The 26,836-nt window shown below is 42.8% G+C and overlaps 1 protein-coding gene across 1 annotated transcript; it reads left to right on the forward strand.

The window, feature by feature from the left end:
* Positions 1 to 215: 215 nt before the first annotated feature.
* Positions 216 to 19,918, forward strand: LOC128754614 (complement C3-like). Its single transcript, XM_053857346.1, has 43 exons — positions 216 to 843; positions 1,709 to 1,904; positions 2,622 to 2,784; positions 3,724 to 3,800; positions 3,877 to 3,965; positions 4,107 to 4,189; positions 4,267 to 4,354; positions 4,428 to 4,530; positions 4,725 to 4,845; positions 4,916 to 5,031; positions 5,118 to 5,264; positions 5,412 to 5,508; positions 5,600 to 5,700; positions 5,776 to 5,964; positions 6,048 to 6,203; positions 7,187 to 7,316; positions 7,947 to 8,015; positions 8,371 to 8,568; positions 8,645 to 8,765; positions 9,093 to 9,181; positions 9,254 to 9,393; positions 9,499 to 9,711; positions 9,783 to 9,846; positions 9,910 to 9,999; positions 10,066 to 10,272; positions 10,409 to 10,484; positions 11,250 to 11,409; positions 11,485 to 11,580; positions 14,517 to 14,667; positions 15,570 to 15,655; positions 15,745 to 15,822; positions 15,894 to 16,049; positions 16,651 to 16,713; positions 16,805 to 16,886; positions 17,076 to 17,124; positions 17,362 to 17,452; positions 17,519 to 17,608; positions 17,676 to 17,778; positions 17,856 to 17,945; positions 18,246 to 18,338; positions 18,405 to 18,488; positions 18,572 to 18,716; positions 19,691 to 19,918. The coding sequence occupies exons 1-43, from the start codon at positions 716 to 718 to the stop codon at positions 19,830 to 19,832; spliced, it is 5,010 nt and encodes a 1,669-aa protein (XP_053713321.1). The 5' UTR covers positions 216 to 715; the 3' UTR covers positions 19,833 to 19,918.
* Positions 19,919 to 26,836: the final 6,918 nt, after the last annotated feature.

The raw sequence follows: 26,836 nt of genomic DNA on the forward strand, positions 1-26,836 counted from the left end.
GTGCGCCGCCAACCAGATGCACCCAAAGCCTGTGGCGCGAATACTCTGGTTTTACGGTAGACAGGCAGGGTTTGCTCAGTTATTTCATTTCCTCTGAATAAATCTTTAATGCTTGACAGAGATCAGACTTCAGATTCAGTAGGCCATGTACTATGATTGAGCAAAGTTCATGCATTTTTACAGCAGAAAAAATGATTTGTTGTACAGTTACTATGGTGCACTGCAGCCATTACAAGTGACAAGCAAAGTATTTTCATTTATTTATAATCTTCTTCTTTCTCTTTCAGCTTCTCCCTTCAAGGGTCGCCACAGCAGATCATCTTCCTCCATCTCTCCCTGTCCTCTGCTTCCTCTTCTCTCAAACCTACAAACCTCATGTCCTCCTTCACCACCTCCATAAACCTCCTCTTTGACCTTCCTCTCCACCTTCTGGCTGGCTGTTCCAACCTCAACACCTTCCTACCAATGTACTGGCTCTCTCTCCTCTGTACATGTCCAAACCATCTCCATCGAGCTTCTCTGACTTTGACTTTGGTTTCCTGAAAGTATCACTTTCATTTTGATGTTAGTTTTTGGGGGGTTGTTTATTCTGTCGACGGTCAAGAGCCTTTATCAAAGGTGTTTCTCAACTGCTGCTGGGAAGTCATGTGAATGCGCTTGTGTGAGTTCACAGGGAGGAGGACTGATGGAATCGCCACGGAAGATAAAAACCTAGATGCAGCAGAGGTGGACAGATTCCATGACAGCAGCTGGACATCACAGCAGGATGGGTGGAAGTGGACTGTGGCTGCTGGTGCCTGTGGCCTTCGCCTGCTTCTCTTCTCTGGCAGAGGCAGCTCCTTTGTGAGTGTTGAATTAATATTCGAATATGTTAAAATATGTCATTAGAGATGCAAAATTAATAAATTCTGTATTGATATCTAATGCCTTCTAAATCAAACTGACAATTTTCCACAGAAATCGTTGGTAAAACACTGATTCTGGTTCCAGACTGAGCAGTGCAGGGTCAAAATCTGCTTCTACTTTAAAACAGGATCTTTATCAGGGGATCAAATGGATTACACATTGTTTGTCCAGTCAGCGCTACAGCAAGGCAGTCTAGTCTAGTCTAGTCCAGCTAAGTTGGTCAAACCCTTGATGCTCTTTCCAAGACAGTGGAAAGTCCAAATGAGGGAACAGAACAGGGGTAAACATGGATAAAACAAAAATCTCCCTATAACTTTCCCCTGGAACAGCCTGCGTTCATTGACTGGCCTGTGCAAACAACATTTTGAAATGCAGTTTGTGCCATGACTGCACACTCATGGATTGTTGGAATGTGCGGGATCATGTTTTATTCGCGAAGTCAATCTCACTTGCACGAGCCAAGTGTCGAAGTACAGTGTGTCCCAGAACGCTACTGCCACCTGCTGTCCCATTGCACTCGTTGCTATCAACCATACCTGCAGAGAATTATGAAGACAAAATAAGTGTCAGGCAAAAAAAATGATTTCAATAAGTAAATAAATACTAAATAATGGGTTCAAGTTAAAGTTGGCACATCAGTCTAAACCTACACTGTTTAAGATTATTGCAACCCGTGTGAGTTATTGTGTGACACACAGACATATTACGCAAACCTACTGTAGTACCTTTTACAAAGATCCGGTCAGTCTAGTATTGTGAAATGTATCTTGAGCCTTTTTGTGGGTCTTTTCTTGCTCTGCAGGACGCTGATGTCAGTTCCCAGCATAATGCGAGTGGGCGGGCCTGAAAATATCTTTGTGGAGTGTCAGGACTGCTCTGGTGGTGAAATCAGGGTCAATATCTACGTCAAGGATTTTCCATCGAGAACCAACATTCTCGCACAGACCACGGTGAACCTGAACACAGGAAACCATTTTCAGGGACTCGCAGCAGTTACGGTAATGTGACACAGCCATGGATTTCCTCTAGTCAATGTCATCAAGTCAAAGTATCTTTAAATTGGTCACGTCTACTCATCTAAACCAGTTGGTAAAGCTCTAGATCTACAGTTGGAAGAGTCATCGAGGAAAAGAGCGCTTTCTCAACTGCAGTCCACCATGATAGTGAGACCTATACTTTTGAAATCAAAAGGTTATTGGTGGTCCAGCAGGCAGGACATTGTGGAGAGCCTACAGCAACCTCAATATTTCATATTAAAATGAATAAACCAGTCACAAGGTAAGGGACTCGTTCATGGCAGCCATGGCCTTCTGTTTGTATGAGATTCGGGTTAAGGAGATCAAAGCATCAAAGGTCAAGAGCTTCAGATCTTACCAAGCAGCTTCCAAACATGGCCTCATTCGCATGTCCCAGGTCCGTACCAGAGGTTGTGTCGTGCAGAACAAGCCAGTATCAACTGGGATGCGTGCAGCAGGCATCCTGACATGAAGTATCTGGCTTCTCTGAATGAGGGCGAGAACGAGGTTTTCAGCACTAACAACTAGCAGATAAAACACATTTTCATTTTATCTCCAGGACCATTGTGCATGACACTGTACCGATCTGCCAGTCCCACAAAAGAACAAGAATCCTCTCAACCCCAGAGTTCCTGATGTCACTTTAGTGCTTTCTTGGCTTTCTTTTGCAGTCAACATCTCTCTTTCTGGTGGTTGCAGATCCCTGCCGAGGGCTTCAGCAAGGATCCCAATGCAAACCAGTTCGTGTACCTTCAGGCCCAGTTTCCTGACCGGCTATTGCAGAGAGTGGTCATGGTCACTTTCCAGGCAGGCTACATGTTTATACAGACTGACAAGACCCTCTACACACCCAACACCAAAGGTAAGACCTGCTCAGCAAAGGTTCCCGCTAGTTTCTGCTCATCGACTCTTGAGAGCGGAAGTAGTTTGTTAACACATATATTAACAGTATCAGTTCTTGCTCGGTCAACGCAGGACAGTAGAAACTGCTTTGCATAACATCCGAAGGTGGAAGTCTGGAGTCAGACTGAAGAGCCACACCATTTTAACACTTGCAGTTGCACAGTGCGCAGGTCAATTTCAATTGGGCATGGCAGTGTGATACAAACAAGACCACGCGGGATGATCTACTTCTGTCACTTTTTTGTATGAAGGCAAATGGAACAATATATAAAATTGTTGCTGCGAATCACGCTCGAAACATAAGAGTGGGTGAAGACATACCCACATCAGATATGGACAGAGCTGAACAAAATAAACGGCTCAGGAAGTGGGGTCATGGCAACTGGTGAACAATGTGGTGTATCATATAGACACAGGCACAGAAAGGAATTGGCAGTCACACCCAAAGAACCATCAGGATTAGACACGTGGCCGGACGGTATCCAAGAGATGATCAGGGCGGCAGGGGTTCACCTGCTGGAGGCAGGAGAGGGGACATCCAGGACAGCTACAAATACCTTGGGATCCCACAGGCTAATAGAAATGGTGTGGAAGTTGAAAGGAAGTCAACGACAGCAAAATATATATATATATATATATATATATATATTTATATATATATATATATATATATATAGAGAGAGAGAGAGAGAGAATCGCTCTTGGGAAAAAGACCTGGTCTACGGCAGCCAGCAACATTTTTAAATCTACCACTTTAATGCTGTGAGTTTTATATACTGTGGAGTGTGGCTTAACAAAGAAAAATAAAAAGAAATAAAAGCATGAAAATTGTATTGATTTACTTTAGGATTTTTGATGGTTTACAGTTGTTGTTGTTTTTTTTTTCTCCTTGTTTCAGTCTACTACAGGGTGTTTGGTTTGACGCCCCAAATGGGAGCTATAGAAACAGATGCATCCGTGGCCATTGAGATTATGGTAAAGAATATTACATTCGAGGTTATTGTCTTTTTTGCTGCTCACCAGTTGCTTGTCTTTTTTTGATTTCTTGAAGACACCTGAAGGACATGTTGTGTACGATGATCAAATCGCTCTGAATTCGGGGTTACTGAATGGTGAATATCAACTGGGTGAATTAGTCAGGTAGGTTTTTACTTTAAACATGCCCATCTTGTGACCTCACACGCATGCTGACGAATGAACAGTCTCAGTATCAGTAACCCAGAGATCTGTTTATTTCAAACACTCAAGTTTCCTCAAAGTCTCATCTGTTCTCTTCTGCAGCCTTGGAGTGTGGAAAGTTGTCACCCGGTTCCAGGACAGCCCACAGAAAAAGTACATTGCAGAGTTTGAGGTCAAAGAATATGGTCAGAACTTTATATATATCTCGCTCAAAACTTCAACACCCTCAACTCAAATACTGACGAAAAACTTTTCTCTGCAGTGCTCCCCAGTTTTGAGGTTCAACTGAAGAGTCAGCGACCGTTTTATTTTATAAACGATCCTGAACTTACTATCGACATCCGAGCCAAGTAAAGTAGTCGCTTTACATTTTTGCGATTAACTCTTTGAGTGGTTGTGATATTTGTTTGATATAATGTTTAGGTATCTGTTTGGAAAAGAAGTGGAGGGCGTTGCATATGTGATATTTGAGATCGCCACAGAGGAACGGAGGATCGGTTTGCCAGGTTCACTGCAGAGAGTTCAGGTAGGTTTTGCTTTAATGCACTGAAAAGGTTTGAATGTTGGGTATGATTCCAGACTCCCCAACAACAGGGGGAAAGCTGTACAATGGTCATTATGATTTACAAATATATATTTCAAAAACCCTCCCCATGCTCTTGTAGTCCCTCCTCACGATCCCACTTGAGGTCAACTCTTGGTCTGACCTTGTCTCATCAGATCGAGAAAGGCAAAGGCACAGTGACTCTGAAGAGAGAGCACATCACCCAAACGTTCCCGAACATTCAAGAGCTGGAGGGAAAATCTATTGTTGTTGCTGTCAGGGTGCTGACATCGACGGGTAAGAGAGTTGCACGGACCATCAAGTCCTCAGCAAAACTGAGGTTTGTATCTCATCCTATCTTGAACAGGCAGTGACATGGTGGAACAGGAATTGAAGGGGATTCTAATCGTGTCATCACCGTACACCATCAACTTCAGAAGAACGCCCAAATACTTCAAACCGTCACTGTCTATGGATGTTTGGGTGCGTTGTGATCCCGTCTGGTCTGAACACCATTTGTTGAAAACAACATTTTCAGGTTTTATGACTCCTTTAATTCCAATGGCTAGGTTGAAGTTCTCAACCCGGATGGCAGCCCTGCGGGGAACATTCCTGTAACAGTGAATCCTGGCGAACAGGAAGAAGTTACCAATGACGAGGGCATTGCCAAGGTTCCAATTGATACCGCTTCAGGTGACACAAGACTGAGGATCAGTGTAAGTCTGAACATCTCAACTCTTCTTAACATTCCTCATTAAATCTGCTAGGCATGGCATTGATAACCAGTGTTTGTACTGGTTCCGTGGCTCAAGTGACTTTTTCCTAATGTTGTGATTGTATTCTTGTTATGTCTGACTATACAGGCAGCAACAAACGACCCCAACATTCAGGGCCACCAAGCGACAGCTACCATGGAAGCAACAGCCTATCAGTCCAACAGCCGCAACTATATCAGCATTTGTAAGACAAAGTCCAACACAGTCTTTTTGACTGTACACTGCATATTGTCAGTGACTAGAAATGGCACTGAAATTTACTTTTTTTTTTAAAGCGGTGAACACAGAAGCCAAGTTGAAACTGGGAGACAACATGAAAGTCACTTTGAACATGAACATGCAGAACAACAAAGACAACATCGACATCACAGTCCTGGTGAGAGTTGGTGTGCGTCTGAATGAAACTTCTATTTATTCATAAATCTCTTGTGAAACGTGGATTTCTGTGTAGCTGATGAGCAAGGGACAGCTGGTGCGCTTCATCCGTGAAAAGACGCAAAGCATCAAAAGATCACGAAAGATCACTATCACCAAAGAGCTGGTGCCATCCTTCCGAATCATAGCTTACTACCACGCTGCTGAAAATGAGCTGGTGTCTGACTCCGTTTGGGTGGATGTTCATGACACCTGCACAGGGACGGTAAGCGTGGAACCTGTCCTACTGTTTGAGCAGCAACATTCATGCGTCAACAAATTCATGTCTCGCTTGTCTCTCTCATCTAGCTGAAGCTGGAATTGGTTGGTGGCCCTCGAACATTCAAACCCAGTAGGGTGTTTGATCTGAAGGTGACTGGAGATCCAGGAGCAGCTGTGGGACTGGTGGCCGTGGACAAAGGAGTCTACGTTCTTAACAGCAAACACCGGCTCACACAACAAAAGGCAATGTCTTGACTCTCTCCCCTGACAATTTGTTGAGCTAGTGGAGAGACAATGTTTGATGTTCAGAGCCATCATCTGCAATCTACAAAGACTTTTACTCCTGAGGAGGAGGAGGAGCAGAGAAGAAGAGGGAACTTCTACCAACCATATGCTAGAACAGGGGTGGGCAAACTGTTCCACAAAGGGCCGCAGATGGTGCAGGTGTTTGTTCCAACCGATCAAGAGGACACCTTTTCACCAATCAGGTGTCTTAGGAGTCTCATAAGTTGATGGTCAGTCAGGTGCTGTTTTTTCAGTTTCACCTGATTGGTTAAACTGTGTGTGCTCATTTAGTTGGAACAAAAAGCTTGCAACAGCCCAGCCCTTTGAGGCCCGGATTGCCCACCCCTGTGCTAGAACCACACAGTCTGTGGCTCCATGCAGCGAGTAGCTCGACTACCTGGCTGGAGTTAAACCAACAAATCACATTTTCTAATCTTCTCGTGGGAACTAAGGAGCAGGACAACCTGAGAAAAGGAAGTTGAAGACAAATCTGCACATCTACAGATCACGGTCATGGCGAGTTGTAACCGTACTTGCTGAGGCAAGTGGTCACTGCAGTCGGAGTGAAAATGTGGAGCTCACTGACAAATGAAATGAGAAACCTGCACAGCGTGATTGAAGACCATGTATCCGATTCAGACACTGCTAGATTACTCTGGGAACAAATTCTAAAGTAACTGAAGGTTAGCAACACATACAGTAAAGGTCTGATACAAACACATTCAGCAACATAAGGGACTAATTCCTTGACCAAATCCTTGATAGAACTCAAGATCTTGTACCGTATTGTATTATTATTTCCATCTGCCGAGGTTTACTGTACGAGATAGACAAAATCTTTACATTTAAATGTGGTTACAATGAGATAAAGGGCAAGAGCTAAAAGTGAACGATTTCATTCAAAGGAATTGTTTTCAACACAATGACTGTCTTATGATCAGATTTGGGACCTGGTGGAGAAGCATGACACTGGCTGTACCCCTGGTGGAGGGAGGGATGCCATGAATGTCTTCTATGATGCAGGACTTCTTCTTGAGTCCAGCACTGCATCTGGAACCCAGCACAGGAAAGGTAAGCAGAGAGAACCTCTTCCTTTTTTCGTCCTCTAATTCAAAGCATCTTTTGAAAGCTTGTTTCGAGATTGATGACACATTTTTGAGGTTGATACTTTTGAAATAGTTTTGCCGTTCTGTTCAAAATGTGACCACAATGCAGAAGAAATGGTCAAGCCCATCGAGGGCTCCTTTGTGCTGTGCTTGTGTTTAGATTGGTAATTGTGATTTGTCTTTTTACAAACCAGTATTCGTCAATATATGGGTCAGTTTGGGATGGTTTGTGTTTCTGAATATGACGCTCTGTATGTGTCCATGAGGTTGATACAGTAACTTAAAGTGGTTGTCTTTGGAGACATGGCAAAGGAAAGGATTGAGGGAAAGATACTGGAATAAAGGATACTGGATACTGAAATGAGCATTAAAAATGAAGGAGTCTCTTACTTCTTCATTAAGCAATAACATCCAGTGGTCAAGAAGCAACTGTGCAACAAATACAGTCTGTTCTCGATAACCAGAAGTGAAGGTGATGGAAACGCTGTAAAACCAAATTTTAAAAGTTAATAAAAACAAATAGTTCCATTTTCTCAATTCAAGCTCAAAAGAAATAAGATGATTGTCCTTGAGTTTCACTCTGCTCCTGTTTCAGAGTTGAAATGTCCAACGATCAGCAGGAGGAGACGATCCCTGACCCTGAGAGAAGTCACAGAAAGTTTAGGTAAACATTGTGATGTTGAGAAAGTATGACCGTATTAGGCCACACTTTAGATGAAGGAACATTTACTACTCTAAGTAAACTATTCATATGTGTATTCGCAGCATATGAGTCAAATTTTAACCTGGTACAGCCAACAAAATTCCACTCTAAACGACACCATAATTACCATAATTACCTAGTATTAACTGTAAATGAACAAGTAGTTTATTAGTATTATGTGATCCCCAATCTGAAGTCTTACCCAGTATTTCATTAATTTCCAAATATAGTAAGTTGTAGCACCTGGACAGAAAAGGTCAGATATGTTTGTTTATTGTTGCACTTACTCACTCACTCACGCGACCTACGTGGCCAGTGAGTTATTTTACAGAAAAGTTGGAGAAGGAATGTTGTCAGGAGGGAATGACACAAACCTTGCTGTCATACTCCTGCGAGACACGGAGCGAGTACATCACAGACGGACCTGCTTGTGTTACCGCCTTCGTGTACTGCTGCACACAGTTAGAGAGCCAACGGCCTGAGATGAAGCCCAACACACTTCTACTGGCTCGTGGTAAGACAAAGACACAAAGATCAGCCACATGAAGTTCATCTAACATTATTCAATTGGATATATTTACGTGTTGCAGTTGACGATGATGACGACAGCTACATAGACAGTAATGACATTAGGTCTCGCTCCAAGTTCCCTGAGAGCTGGCTGTGGACATACATCCATCTTCCAGCATGCGCCCCAGGAGAGCGCAAATGGTGAGATGTCAGGAAGTTATTGTTGGTGATTTTAACCATCCTAACATTATTAATCCATCAAACACTAACATCAAACTAAGTTCAAATACCATTGTAGAAGATAGAAGTAGAAGTTGCACAATTTCTGATTATTATTAATCATCTGAACAGTTGTTGCTCCCAATATTTTATTTTGTTTAATTTTCTTCACTCCAGAGGATCTATAAGAATAGAATTAATGGGAAAATATTCCCCCTCACAGCTCCATTTCATTTTGATGACCTTAAATTTATTTTTGTTTTTGTGTTTTTGATGGTTTATGGGAGACTAAAACATCTTTTCTTTCAGTAAAACAAAGTCTATTGAGAAAGATTTTCCACTTCAGGATTCGATCACAACCTGGCAGGTGACCGGCATCAGTCTGTCCAAAAGCAACGGTCAGCACTTTTTTATTCATGTTTTATACCTATGACTACCTTCATACCAATTTTCTGTATCTGATCTTGAAGGAATATGTGTCGGTGATCCACTGGAAGTGATCGTGGAGAAGTCATTTTTTGTTGAACTCAAATTGCCTTATTCAGCTGTCATTGGGGAGCAAATCGAAATCAAAGCAATCCTCCATAACTATCGGGACGAGGGTGCTACGGTAGGTCACTGATGCAGGACAGGGATGGATTGCATTTAAGTTTCTTGGAGATCCATTAAAAGGAGACCTCTTCTCATGGTGTCCTCCCGATCTGCTGTCTTCAAGGTGCGAGTGGATCTTATAGAGAAGCCGCATGTGTGCAGTTCAGCATCCAAACGCGGGAAATACAGGCAGGAAGTGACAGTTGGACCACAATCCACCAGATCTGTTCCATATGTCATCATTCCCATGAAGGACGGAGAGCACCAGATCGAGGTCAAAGCTGCTGTGAGAGACACTGAACTCACAGACGGTATCCAGAAGCCGCTTCGTGTGGTGGTGAGTGACCACAAAACAAATGTTGCTTATAGTTTCAGTAAAATTAAAATGGTGTTGTCAACGCTATCCAGTCCAGAGGCGTCCTGGTAAAATCTCCTCTGATAGTGCATCTTGATCCTGCTAAAGAAGGTGTCGGTGAGTGAAAGGCTGCTGCACAGTCTTCGACAGTATCACTCTGACTGGACACTGCTTCTCTAGATGGCAAGCAGACGGTATCTCTCAACAGTGGAATCCCCAAGAAAGACATCGTCCCAAATTCACCCACCAACACATATATCTCAGTGACAGGTGAGGACAGGTTTGTGTCTTCACTTTGAATGGAAAATAAGATTAAAAATAACTTCCTCTTCACAGGCAGAGAGGATTTAAGTGTCGTGTTGGAAAATGCAATTCGAGGAACCGCAATGGAGCAAATGATCTACCAACCATCAGGCTGTGGAGAGCAGAACATGATCCACATGACTCTGCCTGTCATTGCGACCTTGTACCTGGACAGAACTAACCAGTGGGAAGATGTTGGCTTGACCAAACGTGATGAAGCATTGCAACACATAGAAACAGGTAGGTAAACCTACATGACGCAGCAGCAAGAGAGTGCTACATGTACAAGTGCTAGTCTTTAAAACATGTTTACACATCCAAACTCTGAGGCCATCTGTGATGCTCACGGGTGCCTAATAGCTTACCTTTTTTTCAGGATACTCAAGGCAACTAATGTATCGTAAAAACGACGGCTCCTTCGCTGCGTGGACAAACAGACCAAGCAGCAGTTGGTAAGATAATCCAGTCTGCCTTGTTTGCACAGTTCTAACCACCAAAACCATTAAGCTCCTCCTGAAATATGGTTGTCAAACAACATACCAACGTATTTAGAATTAGGTAATTGGAAAGGTATATGGACCAACATAAACCTGGAGCCCAAAACCTCTGTAAAGAACCTAGAGACATAGAGAATTTAATGCTAAACACTTAAAGAGGAGAAAGAAATAAACAGGCTGACAAATTCAAAGAAGAAACAAAGGGTGGAAAAGCAAAGGAAGAATTCAAAAAGTGTTGTATGCAGATTTCATCACTGAAGGAGAAGATCAATAGAGGGAAAACACAGTACTGAATGAGCTTGTTGATAAAAAAAACAGTCTTAAAAATCTCACTGGATGATCTTGTGGAACGAATTGCACACTTGGAAGCCAAAGTAACAGCCAAGGACATGAGGATATGTTCAGTGCCAGAAGACATGGATCTCGGGCTCTTCAGAAAGAATCTAGTCTAGAACAATGTTCGACTGATGCCCGCCATGGGTGCCAGACCACACCCCATTCTTGTGAAATTCCAACAGGAAGTGATGAAACTCAAGGTTCTCAAGACACCATAGTTGGCCAGAAATGACCATGATTGACCTTCAAAGGTGTCTAACCACAGGAAGAAGCAAGTGGCAATAAGAAACAAATCCTAGAATTGAAGAAAGAGACAACAGTTCAACCTAAGTGTGGCCAAACAGGAGATGCTACATGTGTAATCTGTTTTGTCTCCTCTGAAAGGTTGACTGCTTACGTAGTCAAGGTGTTTGCCATGGCAGAGAGGCTGATTCAACTGAAAAACAGCGACATTTGTGATGCTGTCAAGTATCTGATCCTCAATGCTCAACAGCCTCATGGACTGTTTGAAGAAATTGGAACACTAATCCACGGAGAAATGAATGTATGAACTGAACTACAGTCTCACAACTCCATCCTTTAGCTCACTGCTAAAAGCCTGACTTGCTGCTGTATGCAGGGAGATGTGAAGGGCGGAGATTCAGATGCCTCCATGACAGCGTTCGTCCTCATTGCGTTGCAGGAGTCTCACACACATTGTAATGCATCAATTGGGGTAAGTTTTTATTTTTGCAACAGTTAAAACTCCAACAGTAACATTTCTTTTTGCATTGTTTCTCTCTATATACAGTACAGAGTACATGTTCTTTCAACCCCAGGTACTGCTCAACCTTTTCATGTTCCTTCTTCCTGATGTTGGTGTCGGCTGGTATCGCCACATCTATCATCAGCGCCCTCTTCTGTTTCTTGTCTACCACCACTATGTCCGTTTGGTTTGTCAGTCTGGAAGCTGAAGTTTCTTAGCCTTGTTGTTCTCAACCACTGTTGGTGGTGTGTCCCATTGGGATTTGGGTACTTCTTTTCCATACTGGTCACAGATGTTCCTGCACACTAACCCAGCCGCTTGGTTGTGCCTCTTCATGTATGCTGATCCTGTGAGCATCTTACACCCGGCTACAATATGTTGGACTGTTTCTGAGGCAACTCTCTGTCAGTCCAACACTGTCCAGCCATTGGTAGGTCTTCGTGATGTCAACCACTACCTCTATTCGACTGTGGTGCATACGATGTAGGGGCTCGTCCCCCCACGTTATCTCCTACTCTTCTTCCCCCTTGTCGTCATGTTTCTGCTGCCTGAAACATTCAGAGAGCAGTTCATCCTTTGCGGCCATCTTCTTGATGTACTCTTGGATTTTCGCCGTTTCATCCTTGACTGTGGTGCTCTCTACTTCTCTAGTGTGGAGTTTAAAGCTGCAACGCACAGTTGAAGAATATTTGTTTTTGGCGGCACTGCTGGTAAAAGGGCACAATTGCAAACTGTCGTAGAGCATCCCAGCCCCCAGAAACATTTATCATTGAACACCAGGAGTCAAACTCCATCATTCGTGATCTGTCGTCCAGTGAGGCTGACCCAGATAATAAAAATGCGGAGCTGAACTTCTGTTCTTTGAATGCGTGTGATACCCTCTAACGGGTTACGCGCCTGAGAGCGATTGACAGGCAAGCTGCCATTCTGGAGCCAAATCCAGTTCACCTCCCACAGCAGAGCCCAGAGCGTCGACTTCCACGACGGCTACACAATCCAAGAAAGCCAAAACCAAAGGGCCCAAGAAGTCCTCCAAACCTTGGGATGAGTACGGCCAGTCGGACGAGAGGAGGGTGCTTGAAGAAGACAATCCGGAGTCCCTCTTCATGGATGATGACCGCGACAGTGATGATGCTTTGGGCAGACCTGCCGATTCATCCATATGATTCCCCTGGACGACATGGCCGGGCTCTTTAAGAAGGTGGTAGCGAGGTATGGAGCGGAGATGTCTCCTCCACCGGAACAAGCGAAGTTTGGTGGTTTTACATGCACCATCTATGGCCCGGGGCCGAGGAGGCCTAAACGCTCTGCCGACGTATGTCCCAAAATGGAGGCCCTTTGAAGTCACTCAGACTTGGACATGAAAAGCCCCCTCACATTTAAAACTCCGGCTACAGCTTTTGCAGCCTATTGCGGAGTGGAAGGGGTGGACTGGAGATCAGGTGTCCCCGACCTGAACGAGTCGTGGCGGGCCTGCCTGTGGATGGCGGGCAAACCGACCCCACTGGGAGAACGCAACCGACTGATGGCTGTTCTGGTGGACGGGGCTTCGCCTGCGCCATGCAGGTCAGAGCTCTCGCTAACAACATGGCCATACTGGCAGGCTCCCTCAACCGTTTAGCCTTTTCCAAATATGGGGGAATATGGGGTGCGGGACCCTCTGCTAGGGGCTGTCCGCTCCTTGTATGACCGGAGCAGGAGCATGGTTCGCATTGCCGGCAGGAAATCAGACCTGTTCCCGGTGCATGTTGGTCTCCGCCAGGGCTGCCCTTTGTCACCGGTTCTGTTCATCACTTTTATGGACAGAATTTCTAGGCGTAGCCAGGGGTCGGAGGGGATCCGGTTCGGGAACCACAGAATTTCATCTCTGCGACGATGTTGTTCTGCTGGCCTCATCGGACCGGGACCTTCAGCATGCGCTGGGTCGGTTTGCAGCCGAGTGTGAAGCGGCCGGGATGAGGATCAGCACCTCCAAGTCTGAGGCCATGGTTCTCGACCGGAACACGGTGGTTTGCTCTCTCCAGGTTGGTGGAGAGTTCTTGCCTCAAGTGGCGGAGTTTAAGTATCTCGGGGTCTTGTTCTTGAGTGAGGGAAAAAGGGAGCGTGAGATTGATAGACGGGTTGGTGCAGCGGCAGCAGTGATGCGGTCGCTGTATCGGACCGTCGTGGTGAAGAGAGAGCTGAGTCACAAGACGAAGCTCTCGATTTACCGATCGATCTACGTTCCCACCCTCACCTATGGTCACGAGCTTTGGGTAGTGACCGAAAGGATGAGATCGCGGATACAAGCGGCTGAGATGAGTTTCCTCCGCAGGGTGGCTGGGCGCACCCTTAGAGATAGGGTGAGGAGTTCGGTCATCCGGGAGGAGCTCGGGGTGGAGCCGCTGCTCCTCCACATCGAGAGGAACCAGCTGAGGTGGCTCGGGCATCTGATCCGGATGCCCCCTGGACGCCTCCCTGGGGAGGTGTTCCGGGCATGTCCTACCCCGGGGAAGACCCAGGACTCGCTGGACAGATTATGTCTCCGGTCTGGCCTGGGAACGCCTCGGGATCCCCCGGGAGGAGCTGGAGGAGGTTTGTGCGGACCGGGAAGTTTGGGCTTCCTTGCTCCGAATGCTGCCTCCGCGACCCGACCCCGGATAAGCGGCAGAAGAAGGTGAAGGTGAAGGTGATGACTTATTCCTCCAATGTGTGAATGTAGCTGTTATATCCACTCTGTTCTGGGCTCTGCTGAGGTTGATCACTGGCCTCTTTAAGCCCAATCTGATATGAGTCTGCTGTAAAGTGCCTTTTTAGTGGTAGACGCGCCTTTAAAGAACATCTCTATCCACTGTTGCAATACAACATAGATTTCAGAAGAGTCTGATTCGAACATGGTGTTGTTGTTCTTTTCATTGACTCGGCAGAGTCTACCAGGGGCAATAGAGAAATCCATCACCTTCCTGGAGAAGCGCTTGCCGTCCCTCACTAACCCTTATGCAGTTGCCATGACGTCATATGCTTTGGCCAATGAAGGAAAACTGCAGAAGGATGTGCTCTTCAGGTTTGCAGCTCCAGGTAATGTCAAAGTACTTTCTTGTTTGTTGGAAATGAGTGATTTGATCATGCCACAGTCGGATATGAAAAAGCAGTGGGTATAGAAAAGCACACAGTGAGCACAATCCTCCACCAAGCAACTTCAGTCACTCTCTGTCAACCCAACCCTAACTCCCGAAGTATCCTTTAGAATAAATGTAAATAAAATGTTCTTATCTCCCAACGTTAAAGAATTCAGGGATCCAGATGGTGATCCGGATGACTTGTCCCATTTGACACATTTCATTCTAATGGGTCCATAACTTTGAGTCATTTTGAACACTGAGAGACAGATAAAAAAGACAAAAATAAATTCGCATCAACTGGATAAAAGACCATTTATGCTTCCTCTATCTATGAAATTGTACCCAACCGTTTCAAACAATGTCCACGTCACTGGCCACATACCTACAGTATACAATTCCTTGCTTTGATATTGCTGTTCACCAATCTATCCAGCAGGTGGCGCAGCTCAAAGTCGAAGGTTTTTGACAATGACAAACTCCAAACAAACATGGTGACTGTGGAACCAGTATTGACAATGTGCCTTTTGCACAAGAGATGAAACAGAGGCAGCATTGTAGGGGTGGGTGAGACTGTTATATATATATCGCGACTGGAGAACAGAGGATTTCTGCCATTGTTATGCTTTTATTCATGTCTCATTAGAGCTATGTATCAGGTAGTAACAGCGACACTAACCCACAGTTTCCGGTGCTACTGCACAATTTGTTCCGATATGTAAGCTTTGTGGAAACGCGCAGAGATACGTACGTAATGAACGCAGAGCATGGACAGAAGGCTCCATCTGTAGGTGGATGCGTATGGAACGTTAAATGGGTCTTAAAGCTGTATGTAAACATGCATTAACATGTCTCCCTCAGACCGGACCCACTGGCCTACTCCAAAGGGGCGTGTCTACTCTCTCGAGGCCACGGCTTATGCACTTCTGGCCTTAGTCAAGGTCAAGGTAGGTGGCTTAAGTTGGATCCGATTAAAATCATTATAAATTGGGCAGGAATCAAATTGAAACTCAACGTTACATAACTTTCTGATTAGGCTTTTGAAGAAGCCAAACCTATCGTGAGATGGTTCAGCAAACAGAAGAAGGTGGGCGGAGGCTTCGGATCCACTCAGGTAACCCTGAAACTTTCCGTGAAACCTTTTGAAACAAATGATGATCTTCTGTCTGCTTTTCTTCCCAACAGGCGACTATCATTGTCTATCAGGCCGTGTCGGAATACTGGGCCAATGCAAGAGAGCCACAGTACGATCTGAAGGTGGACCTCATGCTGCCAGGAAGGTCCTTACCTGACAGGTTCAGTCTTAACAGAAGAAACCATTTTGCAACAAGAACATCCAAGGTGAGAACACACAGCAAGAGCAGCTCCTTCTTGTCTGCGGCGATGTTATTCCTGTGGTGAACATAGTGATGTAATCCTCTCGATTCTCAGCAGTTCCTTCAAAAACAATCTTTTAAACTCCATTATTAGCGACAAATCAGTGATTGTCACCCAAGCGCTCCTTGTTCACGGGAAGCAAGCTCAAGGGCTTCAACCACAAAAATTTAATTACTCAGGCAACGCGGACTTGGCAGGGATTTCTTAGGTTGAAGAGACATTACCACCACATCGGCATGGCAAGTAATTCAGGGCTCACAACACCCGCCTGTGATCTAAGGCGCAATGCTGTCCTTCAGTTGCTGCTCATCCATGGTTCTTGCAGTACAAAGAAAACAGACTCTCCTCCGAATGCTTCATTTAATTTAGAAAGTAGCCTGTTCCAATCCAGAGGGCTGCCAAAGGAAGCTCATAGACCAGTGTTATTTAACCTGGGTTCAATTGAACCCTCGGGGTTTGGTGCGTCCGCACCACTTCCGGACTGAATTCTGAAGAATAAGTGGACAATGGGGCCCAAAAAATTACCCATTCATCTGTGACTTTCCGAAAATATATTTGCCCACAGTTCAACGAGATAAACAAAGACGTGGATGTGGTCGCGACTGGCACAGGAGAAGCCACTCTGACGGTCCGTGAGCACCAGCGTTATTAATATGGTCCTTTAGCATCACTGTATTCTCCTCAACCATTCACTGAAGTGTATCTCAATGTCTGTCCAGATGGTGTCGCTGTATTACGCCATACCAAAAGAAAAAGAAAGTGACTGTGGGAAGTTTAATTTGTCGGTGCAGCTGATCCCAGGTAAGGGATCGTTCTTCCCTCGCACCACACCATGTTGAGAACACAGTGTTTAATAAGCAGCAACGCTGAGGCTTTTAACTCTCATGTTTCTCTCTTCATTCTGTTCCAATGTTTGATATTTTTAACCTTTAGTTCTCAGTAAACACTGTAATGAAGGAGTGGTGATGGGCTGCTCTTCTTCTCCCCCAGACACTATTGAAGACGAAGAAGAAATACTCATATTGAGGATGGATGTTTTGTAAGTGCAGTTCAGTTGAACACAAAAAGTAATTGTCATGAGACTGAAAAAACAATAAGGATGGAAGTAGCCATCTGGTCCGTTCAAGCAAAGGAGGCTGCGAGATGTTTTTGGCTCAGACATAATGAAGAATCAAGATGTACTATCGATTGGTCATGTCTAGGCTTAGTAAAGCAAGTGTGAACCAGAATTCGAGAAATCGATCCCAATAATTTTTTTGGGTCCCCTATCTGCCAGGTACAAACATCCATATTTGGATGCAACCATGACAATTTTGGACATTGGCCTGCTGACTGGCTTCGTCCCCGAAACAAAGGACCTGGACGCGGTAAGTTGTAGAATGTGTGTGTGTGTGTCAACGACAATAGGTGATCCTTGATGTGCTTGAACCTAGTTGGTCAAAGGAAGGGCTGCAGTTATTTCAAAGTATGAGATGAACAATGTTCTATCAGAGAGAGGTTCTCTCATCATTTACCTGGACAAGGTAGGAGATTCTGCCGGTGTCTCTTTCTGTCCTCGGACTGTGACTCACTGATACCACGTCTCTGTAGGTTTCTCACAAGCGTCCAGAAGAGATCACATTCAGGGTCCGTCGCAAAACAAAAGTGGGCGTTTTACAAGCAGCTGCCGTGTCCGTCTATGAATACTACGACCGTGAGTGTTGCTGCACGTGTGCAAACACGTTGGTGGATCAGAGACGGAAGATTTAGCCTCAAATGTGGTTATTGCAGAGACTCCATGTGTGAAGTTTTACCATCCGGAAAGAAAAGATGGAAAGCTGCTCAGGCTCTGTACCAAAGATGAATGCAAGTGTGCTGAAGGTAGGCTCAATCGTGCACGCATTTTGGCAAGCATGTGCTTCCATGATTTCCCCATTCATTTCTATCACTGCTATTATAAAACAAATAATTCACAATCTGCAATAGAATCACTTTCATTTTGGCCATGTAATGAATGTTTTTTCTTTGTTTTGTTTTTGTGTGTTTTGAGTCGTTCGTCATAACTATAATAACCTGTCCCGATTAATAACACTCGCATTAGTAACCTGAGCTTGAACTACTAGCTCCCTAATGCACTGCGACAGTTGAAACTCCTAGAGCAGATGATGTGTTCACCTCCAGAGACCTGCAGTATGCAGAAGAAAGGTGAAATTAGCAACAACCAGCGACTCGCCAAGCTGTGTGAGAGCACAGAGACCAACAGCATAGATTATGGTGAGTAACGGTTGTTTGGACCACATCAACAATATTAAAAAAGAATAAGAAATGCTGTTCCCACAGCGTACAAAGTGTCTGTGGAGTCATTTTCCGATGCTTTGTCCACCGATGTTTACACAATGAGAATCATGGAAGTCATCAAAGAAGGTGCGTGAGGCTGTTTTGAGGGTTTCAATTGTAAGGTATGTTTGACTATGCATCCTGTTTTCCATATTTTGGTGTCATTTCAGGAAGCCTGGACCTGAACAGTCAAGGCGAACCACGCAAGTTCCTTGGTTATCCATACTGCAGGGGGAGTTTCGATTTGCGTCCTGGACAAACCTACCTCATCATGGGTTCATCCAGTGACACGTACAAAGACGATACGGATGGAACGTAAGTTTTTGTGCACAACATGTGGATCCTCAATGACTTTCGGTTGAGCGTGTGACATATCTGTCCAGGCTTTTAGCTAGGAGGGCGTCTGGGCGTCCTGGGGAACTGCAAAACATGAGGAACTGTCCGCCTCTAAATGTCCATTTATTAGTGCCTGTATAATGGCCTGCTCGCAGAGTCATCACACTGGTTTCCATGAAAAGGGTGTTTGCGCCCGGTAATTTCGACGAATATCATCAAGATTTGCCGATTCGCAACCTTTTTGCAGCCATAATTTGGCCATCGTGGGCGCCATGTTTGTTTAATCTCGCGATTATCCACAGCTCGCCAGTCGCCACGCTCCCGGCATGGAAGCACGATGAAAGGAGGAGACATGTTCCAAACTTTAAACAATGGTTTACAAAACTAACTCTTGCAGTAAGGGAAAGAATCATGATAAAAATATGTATTTTTTAAATTCATCGGTGTCAGCAGCCCAGGAGAGCCCTGCATCTGAAAGCCTTACTGTGACAGCAGAGTTCATCCCTGTTAATGTTTGTTATTTGACTCGGATGTTTGTTAAGTCAGACATGGCGTGTTGGGAGGGGAATGGACCGGGGGGCAAATCACATTTGCATTGTAAAACTCCGATCAAGCACTTCAGCAACACAACAAATGTGCAGGCTCGTATTGCGAGGCCGCTCCTGAGACCACAGTTCACTTGTTTTGAGGCAGCTTTTTTTGTTAGTTTTTTTAAATGAAGAGGCATACACAATGTAATGACTGCTTTTATAAAACAATTGCAACAATTCCAACTTAAGAAATGTGTAAAAGACACTCATCAAAGTTGACAAATATCAGTGTGCTTGAAATGGAAACTAAATAAATAAATAAACCATCACATCATCAGACTTTCCCCACTGTACAGCGTCGGCTATGGTTCAGGAAATTCTTATGAAGCCACTTCCTCATCATGGAGCTGTGTTTTGTCTCAGGTACCAGTATGTGCTGGGGGAGAAGACATGGATCGAATACTGGCCCTCACCCACCGAGTGTCAGGAGGATCTGCACAGGAGTGCGTGTCTGGGTATAAGAAAGATGGTCAACAAATACCAACTCGTGGGATGTGAGCAGTAATGTGTCTTGTCATGAAATCAAACAAGAACCATCTTTAAATGACGTTGCTTCCCTCACTGGTAAAATAAACATCAATGTACAATGTAGTCGTTTTTTTTCATTAGTTTTGTCTCAAATACATATAAATATCACATTACACAATGGGACATCTTTATATACACTGTTTTATTACTTGTGTAAGATTTGGTCATGGGCGTAAAAAAGCAGTTTTTCAAAACCAGTTCATTGAATGTTGTAGTTTATTAATTTATTTTTAAATTCAAATCATCTTTACCTTCATCTTTTTTCATCTCAGGTAATATCGTTCATAGGAACGTATTTACTGCTCTTAACTCTACAGATAACAGGTCAACATTAGCTCCCCCGTTCAGGCCTACCTACCAAAGGTCCATTTTACGGTCATAAATATTCCTTCTAGGAAATGATCCGCTTTTGGCATTATGGATGTCCAAAGAAAGTCAAGTCAGGTCACAAAGTTCCTTTCAAACTTCTATCCTCAATTGGTTTAACAACAATTGGTCGCTAATATGGCCCTGAATAGAGAGCGAAACACCAAAGGTCAAGTGCCCTCTGCAAGCAGTTTGTGTGTGTGACCAAATTTAAATGTTAGAGTCACAGCATTTCTCATAGATCATATTATTGACGCTCTTTCCATAACTGGTGTTGAGAAGTTCACCATCAAAATCGAAATCACTTCACAGTACATGTCAGTTTTCTGGATGGACCTGTTCCTCCCCCAGACCTGAATGTTACATGAATGTTTTTGTTTGTTTGTTTCTTGCTGAGGACACTGGTTTTTATCACCCGCCAGTGTCGCGTGTCGTTTGTTTGGCGGATTTTGGGCTCCCTCTACAGGGCTTCTTTGTTACTGCAGTTTACACACATTGGGTTCCAGCAAGTCATTTATTCAGACCATTAACAAACAGACAAATATCTTCTATCTTATATCTGACACTGACATACATTAACCCCCTAAACCTCACCATCCAAAACAAATGGCTAAACTTAACCTTTATTCTGAACCAAACTAAAGCCCAGTTATAATAACCCAGCTATTTTTGTAGTTTTAACCCTCACAATGAGGCTTGACAAAGTGAGGACGGGCCTCACTCTGTTGATTAAAAATGTATACAGCTTCTCACAAAGATAGTAGTACAAGAAGACACCCACAGATAGCAAGTGTCTGGATCCACATTGTTATTCTCACCATGATGGAATCTCGTCTGGTTGCATCATCATATTGTGACGTTGTTGGATTTCCTCCAAGGACCAGACTTTTAGTTTCCATAGAAGATGGTGTTGTTCAGGAAGCGTGAGTCACAGAACTGTTACGGGCTGTTGTTTCAGGACACAACCTGTCACACACTGACCGGCGAACCTACCAACCCAACAACCAAAACAACACCAACACATTCCAGGAGTGTTACCTTACGACCACAGCACACGATGTGAAGCAGAAGCAGCCTCCAACCATCCTTCATTCACATGAGACATCGGTGATCGGATTAGTGGCGATCGTGAATAGTAACTCAACCCATTTGATATTCAGCATTCGGTCATTTCTATTTCTATAGATCTACTGTCTGTCACGTGACTGAGTTTGGATACATTTTACAGCATTATTTGATGCCAGTTTGATCTGTGTTTGCCGTAAATATCAGTAAAATAAAAGTTCTATTATGTAAATATCATCTTTTTAATGTAGCCCTGTGAATGAACCTTGTTCGTTTTTCCAATCGTCACGATTCTGTTTTTGCATTTTAATTCATTTATCTGCTATTCTTTTTTTTTTACTGTTTATTTTTCAAATTTTAAATTTTACAAAATACAGGCATTATGATTGAAAATGATACATACAATGGTTTATAACATGTAAGAAAAGACAGAGAACAATAAAATAAAATAAAAAAAAATAAAACACAGACAGAAAAACATTGGGGATATTACAATAACTTATAATTACGATAAGGTTGGATTTCTTTGCTGAAAAATGTTCCACTTTGTCCATCTTTTTGTGTATAACCCAGTTTTCAGTCTCAACAGAGAGGTCAAATACTCCATCTGCCTTATTTCTTCAATAATGTCCGTCCAACTTCGTACATCAGGTCCATCAGTTTTCATCCAGTTCCTTGTAATAGCTTTTTTAGCAGCAAGCATCAAGATTTTAAATAAATATTGATCACCATGTTGCACCTGTGAGGGCAAGAGTCCCAGCAAACATATCTGTGGGTCCTTAAGAATATTACATTCAAATATCTCCTCAAGAATATTTATAACATTGTCCCAGAACGTTTGTATTTTAATACAGGTCCAAAATATATGTGAATGAGAAGCATTCATGTGCCCACATTTTCTCCAGCATTGTTGTGGTTTTCCCAGTTGTTTGCCTCTCATATGCGGTGTGATGAAAAATCTTATCAAGGTCTTCCAGCCAAATTCCCTCCATTTTCTCGAAGCTGTAGTACTGTGTTGTGTATTGCACATTAAACCCCATTCTTTTTTAGATATTGTGATTTCCAAGTCCTGTTCCCATTTTGTTTTAACATACAGTGTGTTTGCACCGTTGTTTTTCTGTAAGCCCCCATACACTTTAGAGACTATTTTTGTAGGTACTTCTTTATAAGCCTCTACAAACACCTGAACAATTTCATTTCCTTCAGGAGAGAGTTTGTGTCTAATGTCAGTGTTGAAAAAATGTCTAATCTGCAAGTATCTGAAAAAATCTTCATTGTCCAATTTGAACTCTTTCTTAATTTTCTCAAATGTTTTAAAGTTGTTACCCACTACTAATTGACAAATTGCAGTAATCCCTTTATGTCTCCAGTTATCAAATGTACTATCTAATTTTGCTGGAATAGATTTAGAATTTGAGGATGGCCAGATTAAAAGTTTGCAGTCATCATCCAAATGATACTTTCTCATCACATGTTGCCATATTTTAAATGTTTCTTTTAATATGTTGCTCTTTAGTATTTCTTCCGTCAGGTTTCTTTCCACCAACATAGTTTCCAAGCGCACTTGTCCCAAGTTTGACTCTATCCTTTTCCATTTTGCATCATAATCAGGGGAGCACCACTGTACAATGTATCTTAGTTGAGCAGCATAGAAGTATTCTTTAAGATTTGGTACTGCCAATCCACCCTTGTCTTTTTGAAGTTGTAGTGTACTTAATTTGATCCTTGGCTTAGTTCCTGACCATATAAATCTGGATATTATCTTGTTCCATGAGCAGAACTGAGATTCTGAAATTATAACTGGAAGTGATAAAAAGAGGAACAATAGTCTTGGTAAAAGATTCATTTTAATTACTTCAATTCTTGTACTAAAGTCCATCACCAGTGTAGACCATCTAAAAAAATCCAAGTTTATTTTTTTGTTAATATCATTATAATTTGCTTCGAATAGCTGATTCCAATTATGTGTCAAAAATATACCAAGGTATTTGATCATCTTTGAGTCCCACTTTACTTTATAGCACTGTTCTAGTATTTCACTTGGCGCATGGTTGAATGAGAGGATTTGTGTTTTGGGAATATTGAGTTTAAATCCAGATAAGACGCCAAATTGTTGTAGAATATCCATGAGTTTAGCAAAGGTTGAATTAGGGTTTAGGAGATATACCATAATATCATCGGCAAACAATGCTATGATGTGTTTTTCTGTGCCAAACTGAATACCTTCTAACTCCGGGCATTCCCTAATTGTTTGTGCCAATGGTTCTATGAAAAGTGCAAAGAGAGAGGGACTGAGGCAGCAACCCTGCCTTGTACCCCTGGACAGCACAAACCTCCCAGACATATGTCCGTTTATTTTTAGTCTTGCTATAGGATTACTGTATAATGATTTAAGACAGTTAATAAATTGGTTGTTAAAACCAAATCTCTCCAACACACTGAATAGGAAAGTCCAGCTGACTCGATCAAATGCCTTTTCAGCGTCTAAGCTAATAAGTGATGCATTTAAATTGTTTTTATTGATATGATCTATGATATGGAGAGTCCGTCTAATATTATCTTGGGTTTGTCTTCCTTTAATAAAGCCAGTCTGATCTTCATTAATTAAGTCTGGGAGAAACTGAACCATTCTATTTGTAATAATGGATGTAAATATTTTATAGTCCACATTCAAGATAGATATAGGACGGTAAGAGTTGCATGATTCTAAGTCCTTGCCCTGTTTGGGGATGACTGTTATAACGGCTTCTTTCCATGAGGGAGGGGTGATACCATTTCTTAGAGTGTAATTAAAGGAGTCTAATAAGACAAGGGAGAGTGTTTTGTTGAAGACCTTGTACCATTCATTTGGATATCCATTGCTACCTGGACATTTTTGATTTTTAAATTTACTAATTGCTTTATCCAGTTCCTTCTGTGTAATAGGAGCATTAAGGTCTTTGTTTTGTATTATGCCTATTGATGGGAGATCTAATGTATTTAAATATTGTTGAATGACATCAGTGTCAACTGTAGCGGTTTGCGTGTACAGGGATTCATAGTATTTTCTGAAGGTTTCATTGATTTCCTCTGGATTTAGTATTACTTGTTTAGTAATGGGATCTTTGATTTTGTGAATTGAATATCTACTTTGCATTATTCTCAGGCGTTTTGCCAAAATTTTTGTTGCTTTTGGGCCAGATTCATAGAATGTTTGCTTGGAGAACCTCATCTTTTTTTCCATTTCCTCAATTAATAATTCATCAATTTGTTTTTTTATTCTTGTAATCTGATCAATCAGTTCTATATCCTCACTAGACTGTTTTTTCCTTTCGGTCTCTCTCAATGTTTTTTGGAGTTCCTCATATTTTATCCTTCTCTTCTTCTTTATATAAGTTGTTCTTGAAATCAATCCCCCTCTCATGACAGCCTTGATGGTGTCCCATGGGATTGTTGGATGTGTTTGGTCATTTCTGTTATCTATAATACATTCTTCAATTTCTTTTTCAATTTCTTTAACTATTGTATTAGAATTCAATATACTTACATTCAACCTCCATAATGATTGTTTGGGTACATCATCTATATTCAACGTCAGAAAGACTGAGTTATGATCTGAGACATCTGCGGTTCCAATGGAACACTCCCTCACTCTATACCCATCAATATTGTTCAGTAAAAAGAAGTCCAATCTAGAATGAACCTTATAAGTAGCAGAGTAGTGAGTGAAGTCCTTTTCTTTAGGGTGTAAACTCCTCCATACATCGCACAGTCCATGCTCTTTTATTGACAAATTAAGATAGTTTGACCTTTGAGGCTTAGATTTTCGTTTGCTAGTGGTGTCCAATGTGTAATTCAAAATAGTATTCCAATCCCCAGCACAAACCAGAATTCCTTCACTCTCCGAGGCAAGTGTATCAAATAGCGTCTTCAGTAATACCTTATTACTTTCTGGTGGTAGATAAACATTAGCAAAGGTAACTGTTGTATTATCAAGTCTTCCTTTTATTATTACATATCTGCCAGCTTTGTCATTTGTTTCATGTATCAGATCAAAATTAACATTATTAGCAAAGAATATCCCAACTCCCCTTTTTCTCCCATTATTATAAGAACTGAAATATGAGTTTGAATAACCATATCTTTTCAGTTTATCATGTTCCTGTTTCTGTAGGTGAGTCTCTTGTAGGAAAATTACTTCCGTTCTATCTTTTTTCAGTTTTGCAAAAACTTTACTTCTTTTAACTGGGTTAGTCAGACCATTGACATTTAAGGAAATTATTCTTATATTACGTACCGTTATTCTGTTTCAGTGACATAACTATATTTGCATATCCCCAAAATAAAGCAAACCAGTAAACATGAACATGTGAAGAAACAACAAGGACAAGAACAACAATAACAGTGGTATAGACTTCCAAAAAAAAAGTGACCCCATTGGTGGGTCGTGGGTAAATCCTCTTTGAAAATGAGGGCCCGGTTCTAAGAATGGCTGAGTCATACAATATTGACTCCACCATCTTATAAGTCCAATGAAACCTGCCAGGCATAGATCAGCAAGGTTTAAGTTAAAGCCACTCCCATAACAATAGTGATAGCATGTTCAGATATCAAACTGTAGAATCTAATTCAAGAACCCAAAGTAAAGACTGGATCATCAAAATTGTAAATGCACATCTTAGCGAGTATGCTGATATTCCAGAAGTTTGTCCTTGGCTCTCTGGGTTACAGTAACCCCTTTATTCTGATTCTGCGGTGCTCGTTGCCAGCCAATAAGATCACGAAGCCGAGACTCATTGTTATCTTCCTCCCGTGGCGCTGGTTCTTCCACAGCGAAACCACGTCTCTTTAGTTCACGCCGGGCATCGTCTGCGCTGGAGTAGGTGCGAATTCCAGTGTCCCAATGAATCCTCATATTCGTGAATGGGGTTTGGAATCGAATCCCTCTGTCCTTCAGTGCCTTTTTAATTCCGTTGTATTTACGGCGTGCTTTTACCACTTCCACGGCATAATCGTGATCAAAATACACCGTTTTGTTGTCGAGTTGAATTCCCCTCTTTTTCCATGCCTCTCGTAGTATCATCTCCTTGGTAGTGTATTCCTGAAAGCATACGATGATCTGTCGTGGTGCGGCTCCGGGTGGAGGTCTTGGCAGGAGAGCACGATGAGCACGTTGTATTTTCAGGTCAAAATCTTGCGGTAACGACAACTCGTTGTGGCAAAGATTCCGGATGTAATCCCTCATCGAGTTCCCTTCTTTCCCCTCCTCTATTCCAAATATGCGAATGTTATTTCGCCTGGAACGGGATTCCAAATCAACGACTTTCTTCTGCAAAACTCTCTGTTGTTGCAGGCAGTTAGTGAGAACCTCGGTCGCTGCAGCCGCCCAACTTTCCACCTGTTCCACACGAGTCTCCACTTCGCCGACTCGGCTGGAGAGATTCGTCATCTCCGTCGCCATGTTGTCCAGTTTTCCGTTTATTTCTCGTCCCATCTGAATGATATCTTGTCGAAGGTTGTCATTATTCTGTTTCATGTCTGCATTGAGTTCTCTTATCGCTCCAATTACGT

The sequence above is a fragment of the Synchiropus splendidus genome, chromosome 2, assembly GCF_027744825.2.
Source record: "Synchiropus splendidus isolate RoL2022-P1 chromosome 2, RoL_Sspl_1.0, whole genome shotgun sequence".
Taxonomy (NCBI): domain Eukaryota; kingdom Metazoa; phylum Chordata; class Actinopteri; order Syngnathiformes; family Callionymidae; genus Synchiropus; species Synchiropus splendidus.